Source organism: Odocoileus virginianus, chromosome 2 (genome assembly GCF_023699985.2).
Source record: "Odocoileus virginianus isolate 20LAN1187 ecotype Illinois chromosome 2, Ovbor_1.2, whole genome shotgun sequence".
Taxonomy (NCBI): Eukaryota; Metazoa; Chordata; class Mammalia; order Artiodactyla; family Cervidae; genus Odocoileus; species Odocoileus virginianus.
Window position 1 is genome coordinate 44743904 of NC_069675.1, and position 10207 is coordinate 44754110.

At 52.5% G+C, this 10207-nt stretch overlaps 1 protein-coding gene across 1 annotated transcript in view; it reads right to left on the minus strand.

The window, feature by feature from the left end:
* PAX8 (paired box 8) overlaps window positions 1–10207 on the minus strand; it is a 61661-nt gene that overhangs the window by 12926 nt on the left and 38528 nt on the right. The window contains exons 5-9 of the mRNA XM_070472741.1: window positions 10099–10187; window positions 9680–9805; window positions 9062–9237; window positions 5133–5253; window positions 4494–4700 (exon numbers count right to left, since the gene is read on the minus strand). Of these exons, the coding sequence (XP_070328842.1) occupies window positions 4494–4700; window positions 5133–5253; window positions 9062–9237; window positions 9680–9805; window positions 10099–10187 (719 nt within the window). The remainder of the gene's footprint in view (window positions 1–4493; window positions 4701–5132; window positions 5254–9061; window positions 9238–9679; window positions 9806–10098; window positions 10188–10207) is intronic.

Consider the following 10207-nt stretch of genomic DNA (forward strand, 5'->3'; position numbering starts at 1 on the left):
ACTAGCCCCTAAAATGCTCTTGGAAATTGAATTTCATCAGCTTTACTCCCTTGTATTCTGCGATTTTTAATCTTCATTTCTTCTCTGTCGCCTAAATTTCTCTCAGTGGGACAGAGGTATCTGAGTCAGATGCTGGAGCGTCAACTCCTGGAGGCTTCCTCCCCTGAAACTTGGCCCCCTTGAAAAGCTGGCTGAGATTGTCTTCAGGACACCCTTCACCCTCAACTTTTCCATTAGTCCCCAGGAAAGAGTGAAAGTGTTAGTGGCTCAGTCGTGTCCGACTCTTTGTGACGCCATGGACTGTAGCCCGCCAGGCTCCTAGGCTGTCCATGGGATTTCCCAGGCAAGAATGCTGGAGAGGGTTGCCATTCCCTTCTCCTGGGGATCTTTCCAACCCAGGGATTGAACCTGTGTCTCCTGCACTGCAGGCGGATTCTTTACCATTAGTGCTACCTGGGAAGCCCCAGGACTCTGCTTCAATTCCTTAAATATTCGGTTTCTTCCCCCAAAGCCAAGAACTTTACAACCTTCTTAGAAATGAAACTACAGAAGCCATAAGGTGGAGGCATGCTTTCACAGCCTATTTTCTGGACTTAATTGATTTTTAAGGCTCTTCACCATAAGTTTATCTTTGGTTTGTAATTCCGTCTCTTCTGCACTCAAATATATTTGCAAAATAGTTCTATTTCTAAGAAGCTGATGTAGGACTTCCCTGGTGGTCCAGTGGATAAGAATTTACCTGCCAATACAGGGGATATGAGTTCAATCCCTGGTCTGGGAAGATTCCACATACCTTGGAGCAACTAAGCATGTGCATCACAACTACTGAGCCTATGTTCTAGGGCCAGGAAGCTGCAGCTACTGAAGCCTGTGTGCCTACAGCTCCACAACAAGAGAAGCCACCGCAGTGAGAAGCCTGCACGTCACAACTAGACAGATCTCTCCCAACTAGAGAGATCACAGGCACAGTAACAAAGACCCCGCACAGCCACATAAAGTAAATAAATTATATATACACATATATACATATACATATGAAAAGAAGCTGATGTAGACAAAGCTGGATATTAAATGCCTGGGAAGTCAGATTCCGCAAGAAAACACTAGCACCACAGAAATGTTGGTAAATATCCCACGTATCGGTAGAGACCAGCATCAGAAAACCAGGACTTGGGGGAATTCTGAGGGTAGAGGTGATTTCAGACCATTTATCGGCTCCTTTGATGTCCGCCCTCTATGTGACCTCTTTTCAACTCCTTATCTTGCTCTGATAGCAAGGAGAATTTATGGCAATTCAGAAATCTCTTTGGCAGGATTAAATATAATTTTGCACAGAAGGACGGAGGCGGGTAACGGACTCTTTGATGATAAAGCCAAAGTCAGGGCTTCCTCAACAGCTGAGCTGGAGTCAGCTGGGGAACAGACAGGACAAGGACAGCATCAATATTGCTCCCTGTCAGTGCACTGGGACCCTAGACTGGGGCATCTGAAAGGAGCATTTAGGGGCAATCCTCCTGTCTCCCAAACCCTGAGATTTCTTCTTTCTCGGCTGATTAGGGAGAAGCTGAGACCCAGAAAAAGCCATCCTGGACATCGCATTAGCAGAGAGGCTGGGCTGGGGAGAACTTGACCTGGTGGGGACTCTGAGGCAGGCAAAGACCTGGTGGGAGGTGGTAGGCAGGGTCCAGTCCATAGGTAGCTACTCAGAGGAGGAGAGCTGGGGAGGGCATTCAGGTAGGCGATGATTATGGAATGAAAATTTACCTAGTCCTTCATCCTCTCCCCTGTCTGCAGCATCATTACCTTGCATTAATTTGGTCTCGGCTTTCTTTTTTATTCTTCCAAATCAATCTCTTGCTACTTTGCATAGGTTTCCAGCCCACAGACTCTTGATATCATTCGCTTCCTTTTTTTTTGGCCATGGTGCTCATGGTTTATGGGGTCTTAGTTTCCTGACCAGGGATTGAACCTGGGCCCACAGCAGTGAAATCGCGGAGTCTTAATCACTGGATCTTCAAGGAAGTGCCAAATTATTCCCTTCCTAATCTGGTTTCTTCCTACCCAGTCTCCCCAGTCTGCTCACTCTGGCTCAGCCACGTGGTAGGCATTTAGGTTCAATCTTGATTGGAGGTTGCAAGGGGACAGTCTTTCAGGAGCTCCAGGCCACCACCTAAGCTCAGCATGGACACTAGCCATCCTGAACCCCTGTGCTGAGTCATGGGGCAGGCCCAGTTCTGTGGACTGTGGCCTTGACTTGCTTCCTGCTCTCAGGAACCATCCAGACCAAGCCTCTCCAAGCCTGGGCCCTGCTTGCTCATCCCAGAGCCCCTGCCTCTGTGCTGCCTCCTCCATCCTCAGGCTGGGCTCCACAGCCTTCACGGGGGTCACACCCTGCACATTAGCCTCACCAGGGTCTGTCTCTGGGGGCCCCCCACCTGAATGACCACTGCGTGTCTGCTGCCTGCTGCTTTGCCCCATGCAGGGATGACCTCCCAGTCCTGCATGGACAACGGACACAGGGCATGTCTGTTAAACTAAGAGCTCGTAGAAGCTGGAAGCATCACCCCTGATTTGATCTCATGTTGTCTGGAGGTGCTTGAAGCCCTTAAGGGAAGGGAGAAAGTGGGGGAGGGGTTTGAGAGTAGGGACTCTGCACTGGGCTGTTTCAACCACACTTCACACCAATGCCCAGGTCTGTGCTCTGACATATCTGCTTCCCACTGCCCTGGGTCCTTCTTGTTCCTCTCTGGCTGATCCTGCCCAGCATCTTCACAATTCCCAGGAAGTGAAGAACTGCTCCCCCACACCACACGCTTCACCCACACCATCATCCCTAACCTGCCTCTTCTCAGCCCTCCTGGCCACCACCCATCAGACACACAGGCAGGCAGTGGTGCCCAGTAACTGGGCCCTTCCCCCCCAAACACTGAATTTAAGTCTCGTTGACTCTCCCCCTTCTCTCTCCCATCCTAACCCTGTCCCATTTTCTCTGGCTGACATCACTTCACTCAGCTCACAGACTTTTCTTCTTTAATCACTTTGGTCAAAACAAATGACCCATCTCCGCTGACTTCACCCTCTTTTGAAATTCTGCACTGAGTCAACACTTTCCTCCTTGCTTCAGATCCTTCATCACTGCCTCTCTGCCCACACGCTGGGATTCCTTTATGAACCCTCTACCTCTGTGCCCACCTCCCCTAAGAGGTCCTCCCTCATTAGACATGGGGATGCACAGAGGGGAAAAAAAAAGTCTTAGGTGCCAGACAGACATAAAATGTAGAGACAGTTATAAGGAAGGGTCAATGGACTTGAATAAGATGACCTTGAGGTCCCTCTGGGTGGGCAGAGGTCTGATTCTTATGATGCAGTGATTTTCAAATGCAAGGGCTTTCCCTGGGCAGAGTCCCTACTTCAGACAGAGCAGCTCTTCATTTGTCTGGTCTTGATACCTGGCTTCTGTCAAAACTTTTCCTTTCAAGAGAGTGCTGTGAGACCCGGCAAGCTTGAAAACCACTGGTCCAGAAGGCCTGGCCCACTCCTGGCTTCTTCCCTGGGTCCTGGTTCAATGCCTTGGACCCACTTCTGAAATAGTTTCATCTCTGTGGCCACCTTTCAAATATCTGAAGACTGGTATGGGTCTCTGTTCCCTCCCTCACTCCACCTCTGGCCTTCTCCCTGCCTAGCCAAACACCTCTGACTTTTTCAGCCGCTGCTCAGAGTTTGCCTGGACGGGCCAATATCTTTCTGCCAGGGAGACTCAGCTCTGCTGGGATCTGATCCACAGGGTGCACGCAAGCTGACATGTCACCATGTTCCTATTCAGGGATTTTGGCCGGGTCTTTCTGCCTGGGCCTGTTGCCCACCAGTGTAAGGAAAGATTTAAACTAAATGTCCCTAAGGTGCTTCCAGCCTTGAGTTGGATGAGGGTCTTGATGAAAAGTCCCTGGTTCCCCATCTCTTGGGTTGGTGAGTCACTCTGCCTGAGTGTCCTCCAAGAGAAACACTTAAGCTAGGGACACGAGAGTTACACTATGGGGACCCAATTGGGACTGACCCTCCATCCTTAGAAATTTGATCCAGAATTTGGCCCCAAAAGCCAATGCCTTTCTCCCTCCAGAGTTTTCTTTTTTTCTTCTTTTGCATTTTTTACCCAGACCAAGGGTTTGGGACTTTACTGAGTCTGGCTCCTGGTCTTAAGGTTCTGGCACTGTCATGGGGCTTTGGGGCAAGGTTTTGGAAATCCAGCAGGCACCCCCACTTCCAAGTACCCCCCAGAGTGCCTGTCCCTCCCACGGCCTGACTCTGCAGGTATGGAGGACCGCATCTTGGCGCCCCCAAAAGTGGCCGGAGGAATGAGGGAAGAGGATGGTGGTGGAGAGGACTCGGGGAGAGAGTAGGGGCTAGACCCAAAGTAGGGAACTGGCGGGCGGCCGTGAGGACTCCCCCTCCCGCCCCCCGCGATGGCTGTACGGCCCGGGACCTCCCTGTCGTACCTGAGAGGAGGGCCTGGCCCGTGAACTGCCCGTACACGGAGGCAGCATGGGGAAAGGCATTGAAGGGCGGGACCGAGGCACCGGCTGGGACCCCGGAGCCGACTTGCTGCAGATCCAAAAAGACGGAGCTAGATAAAGAGGAAGGGGTGGAGCTAGAACTGGACACCTCGGGGGTTTCCTGCTTTATGGCGAAGGGTGAATGAGGATCTGCCGGAGGGAGGGAGACAACAAGGAGAGAGGGGTGTGAGATGATGGGGCGGGAACATGCACAAACCAAGCCATGAGATGCGGGAGGGGCGGGGCGGCGAGGCGCGGGCGGGCTCCTCCCTGAGGCGGGACGGGGGGAGTGGGCGGGGCTACGCGGTGTCACTCAGGTGGGGGGAGGAGGTGAGAGGGCACTTCTGCCTCCTGCCGTGCCTCTGTGAGTATAGACGCAGGTTGCGTGTTCCCCGCGCTGGGGGGCAGGCGGAGAAAGGGCCGAGGATAGAATGCGAGACCCTCTCGACCCACCTGCTGACCGGCCAGCAGAGTCCCCCTCTCCTCTCCAGGCCCAGGGCCCTAACACCTTCCTCCTCTCCACCAGCCAGCTCTGCCCGCCAGCCGGCCCCCGCATGGCCCAGGAAATTCTGGGCATCGTACCTGCCACCACGGGGTAGGTCTGATGAGTCGAGAGGTTGCGCCCCAAGGGTGTATTGGAGGGGGTCAGGGTGGCCTTCCCGTCGTCCAGGGCGCTGTTGAGCAAGGGCAGCGGGTAAAGACCCTGGGGAACAAGAAGAAGTGAGCGCACAGAGGCTGTGGGCAGCAGGCTCTCCTTTTAAAGACCCGCCCTCATCCCCGCCAGCCGGCTCCCCCTAGAAAATACCCCCTTCCTCTGTCCCCTCTTCCCGCTCAGTCTTGACTCCACTTAGTCTGTTTAATCAGTTCTTATGCTCTTATGCTCTGACTCACAGCCCTTCTGTTTTTCTCGCCCAGAACTCGCCCTCTGGCAGCTCTGTAATTCAAGGCTGGCTGGTGGCAACAGCGCCAGACACAGAAAAGAGTGGGTCCTTCCAAGGACCATGCCCTGGCTGGATGCTGGGCTTCTTCCTGGTTTCCTCACCCTGTCTGGGCCCACAGAGTGCAAGATGCAGGGCTGGGGCAGTTAGCAGGTGGGACTGTTCAGGGTGATCTCCTCCTTTCATTAAAATATTCTCCAGATGGGAAACACAGGCACAGAGCTGGTCCAGACACTTCTCACACTGCCACAGAAGTCACACTCCCCTGGTCTGACTCCAGGACCTATGTTCTCAACCACTGCTCTGTGGTGGATAACATCATGACCACATCTTACATATAAAGAGAGCAGGCATTAGACGTTGCCTGTATTATCCTGATCCATTGCTCCCAACAGCCCTGTGATGTGGGCAAGCAATATTATGTCTGAGATGCTGAGAGCCTGAAGACCAGAGAGGTGAATGTCCTAGGTGAGTATGAAATGGAGTCTAAATCGAGGCCATCGGATCCTGACCCCTGCGCTCTCTCCTTCAGTAAAAGGACAAACCTGACACCCAAGCAAAATAGGTAGACTTCTCCCCTCTCTCTCCGTATCCAAGCAAATATAAATGTGCATATTCAGCTTGAAGATGATATTTGTGGTTACTTTTGTTTAAAAATTATTTATCAAGTAACCCCGGGGGTTTTCTTGTGAACCTCATTTTAGACTTCACTGAGCCTCCTCTGACATGAGTGGGCCATCTCCTCCAATGCTTCTTCCAAGAAGAATTTGTTCAATTAAAGGCAAGGGTACAACACACCTCATCATGATACCCTCCCACCAGGCCACAAAACAGCACACATGTGCTGATCACACATGTCACCAATGTGCTCTGTGAACCAGTGTGCAAAAACTGAAATCAAGACTTGTGCTCCGTGGTTATATAACAGCTCTCTAAAGGCAATTGCTTTCAATGATTTGAGCTGGGTTCTCCAAGGAGCCACAGCAGTTTCTGGTTGCATGCCCAGCACTTACGGAAGTTGCAGTCAACTCTGGAGACCACAAGGGCACCATTATCTTGTAGCAGCAATTACTGACTAAATGGCACTCTGGTTCTACACCTTCTGAGGGGGGCTTCCTGCTTTTACTCAGAGCCTGGTTTCATGAAATTGAACAAAATGCCTGATTTCTAGAAAGTATAAGAAAAGTTTAAAATGTTTTGTGGACATGTTGATCTGACATAAAATACCTCCTCAATATCCTGGGGATGTTAGTTACTCAGTCATTTCCAACAGTCTGCGACCCTATGGACTGTAGCTCACCAGGCTTTCTGAGCGTGGAATTCTCCAGGCAAGGATACTGGAGTTGGTTGCCCTTCCCTTCTCCAGGGGTTCTTCCTGACCCGGGGGTTGAACCCAGGTCTCCTGCATTGCAGGCAGATTCTTTGCCATCTGAGCCACCAGGGAGGTGAAAGCTGCTCAGTCGTGTCTGACTCTCTGTGACCCCACGGACTATACAGTCCATGGAATTCTCCAGGTCAGAGTACTGGAGTGAGGAGTCACTGCTCCCTTCTCCAGGGGATCTTCCCAACCCAGGGATCGAACCCAGGTCTCCCGCATTGCAGGCGGATTCTTTACCAGCTGAGCCACAAGGGAAGCGAGCCACCAGGGAAATCACACCTCAAAATCCTATAGCTCTCCAAAATCTAACAATTCGGTGAAAAACAAACAAACCTATAAATCAGACATTTCAATTACGTTACTCCAAATGCCTTAAACATCTCAAGGATGATTGGATTTCTTATTGGGTTTGGACTTGAATTGGGGTGCAGAGGGCACAATTCCTCATGACTTGGACAAGTTTGAGCTCTTGTTCTGCAATGACTGGTTTAGTAGCTGTAGTCTCCTTGACCTCTCTGAGCCTTGGTTTTCTCACCTCTGTAACAGGGACAATAGAGCTGCTTTACAAGGCCAATACAAGGATTAAAGGAGATTTTATATACCTACATTAAACACTTAGCACAAAATGCTTAGTAACACACATGTTCAATAAATAGCTATTTTAAAATTATGTGAAGAGTCACAAGCTGCCCAGTTCTTGAGGCTCAGGAATGGTTCTGCACAACCCAGTGGGTCTCAGCAACAAGGTTTCTCTACCAGGATAGTGAGTTGTATTGGGTCCATGTCTCACAGCAGGTTCCTGGCAGATCCACTGCTGTGGCCCCATTCCCCTCCTGCCCAGTCAACCCGGGCCTGGGGAGCCATGTGCTGACTTGTGGCTGATTGCCCTGCCCTCTCCCCAGGTCTGCTGACGGCCAGCCTTCTCTGAAGCCCTCCTGGTTGCCACAGCCCAGGCTGATAAAATCGCTGACGCAGATTGCCTGACCAGCTGCGTTGTTGGCAAGGGCCCAGCCGCCCAGATAGTCACTGGCAGTGGTTCAGCTGGTGACTGGCATCGTCACCATTATGCTGCTCAGATCTTAAAGGTATATGGGCTCGCCTCACTCCTGGCTCAGATGACACCTTGAGCCAAGAGGGGTGAGCAGACACCTGTCTAGAGAAAATCCTCAGTTGATTGATGGTGTTGGGTTGGGGGATGGGGAAGACACTGAGGCTGTGGTGTTGACAGAAGATAATTAACAGAGGTGTAGAGTCATTTTTTGGCTCCTGGAGACACTTTGGTCATCTCTGCCAGTTTTTCGTAGAAGCCAACCCCTGATAAGCCATTTCACCTGTCCTGAACACTGGGAATAAAACTTTGCTTGTAGCTTGCATTTCTCATTTCTCAGGCTGCATTTCTATTGCATTTACTCTACCTTTATTGAGCATCTGTTAGAGGGGCACAGTGGGAGATGCTGAAGGTAAAAAAGATGCCTTGAGATGCTGTGCTCAAGAAATGTGCTATATCTTGACATCTCTGTCCGCCAGGCAGTGACACTACCCCATGAGTTCTGGGGAGCGGCCCCTCCCACCCCAGACATGCAAAAGTCTGGGAGAGTGGAAGTGAAGCGTGTCTGAGGGGCAGGGAAGAATTCATGGACCAGGTGATGCCTGAGCTGAGTCATACTAGCCGAGCAGTACTTTTCCAGGCAGAGAAGTGGGAGGAAGGCATTCATCGAGGAGGGCACACCGTGTGCCGGGGCAGAGAGGTGTGAACGAGAGGAGCGTGAGCATGGCAGGCACAGGGGTGGGGAGGCGTGAGTGGCTCGAGGCGGGGCTGCAGGTGCTGGTGGAGGTCATGCTGTGAAGGCTGGAGCTACGATTTTATTGCTGTAGGACCTGACCCTGCTATCTGGGGGAGACACTGTGGCAGGGGGATGGCACGGTTGGTTGCATTGCTCTAAGCTCAGAGGCTACAGGTGAGGGAAGGCAGGGGGCCGGAAGGATGAGCAGGAAGATGCTGCAAGCATCTGGTGAAATAATGCCATGACAGCCTTGGAGCTGCTGGAAGCACGTGCCCTGAGCCCATCAAGCAACTTCTAGTTGCTTCTAGAATTGCCAGTTGATTAGGGAGCTTTCAGAGACCATGTCTTGCTCTGCCCTCCCCCCACCCTCCCACCTGTCTGCTCGCCTCCTGTGCCCGGCTGGCCCCTCACCTGCTCGCCTTTGGTGTGGCTGGGGGAGGCGTAGGCCTCCGGGTAGTGCTGCCGATCAAAGGGGCATTCGAGCGACTCGAGGTGGTGCTGGCTGAAGGTGTCCGTGCGGAGGTGTTTGCGGGGCCCGCTGCTGCTGCTCTGGGAGTCAATGCTCAGCCGGCAGCTGTCCTGGTCACCTGGCAAGTGTCCCCCGGCAGGGAGAAAGCTTTCAGGGGGCTTGCCAACCCATCGCCCAGGCCAGAGTGGGGAAGCAGACTCACTTGGGAAGAGGGAAGAGCGAGACTTCCGGGTGGCTTAGAGACAACCCACAAAGTCCTGGGCCCAAGGGGGTCTCTGTCTCATCAGCAGCAGTAGTATTAGTCACTCAGTCATGTCTGACTCTTTGTGACCCCAAGGACTGTAGCCCACCAGGCTCCTCTGTTCATGGGATTTTCCAAGCAAAAACAATGAAGTGGGTAGCTACGCCCTCCTCCAGGGGATCTTCCTGACCCAGGGATCAAACCCGTGGCTCCTGCATTGCAGGCGGATTTTTTTACCACCTGAGCCACAAGAGAAGCCCTGTCTGAGCAGCTGCCCTCCTGCACCCCCAACCTACCCTCTGGTCCCCCCAACACTCACTGTCATCCATCTTCCTCTTGCTGTCGCTGCCAGGCTGGGCGATCCCCAGGAGCCCATTGATGGAGTAAGTAGAACCCAGAGAGTCCGACTGCGGAGATTCTGGGGGCGTCACAGCTGAGCTGGGGACTGAAGTGGGGCAAGACAGAGGGTCAGGATGTGGGCCTGACACCCCTCAGAGCCCCTGCCACCACCGCAGAGGAGTCAGGGGCCCTGCCTACTGGTGCCCGGGTTCTAGCCTGTGTTGTTTCCAGCCCTAAACATTTCAGAAAATATTCCCTGGGATTCCAGCCAGGTTTGGGCTCAGTTTGAACACACGGGTGTGTCTGTGTAGACAGGTTTGTGTGCGACTCTGCGCGTGTACATGGATGGGAGTGTGTATGCAAGGGGCTGAGTGTGACTGTGGGACCCTCGGCACTCACTCAGCGTGTGTCCTGGGCTCAGGGACTTGGTGGCCACGCAGCTGTCCATGGGAAGGTTGAATGGCTGCTGCACTTTAGTCCGGATGATTCTGTAAGGAAGAGAAGAAAG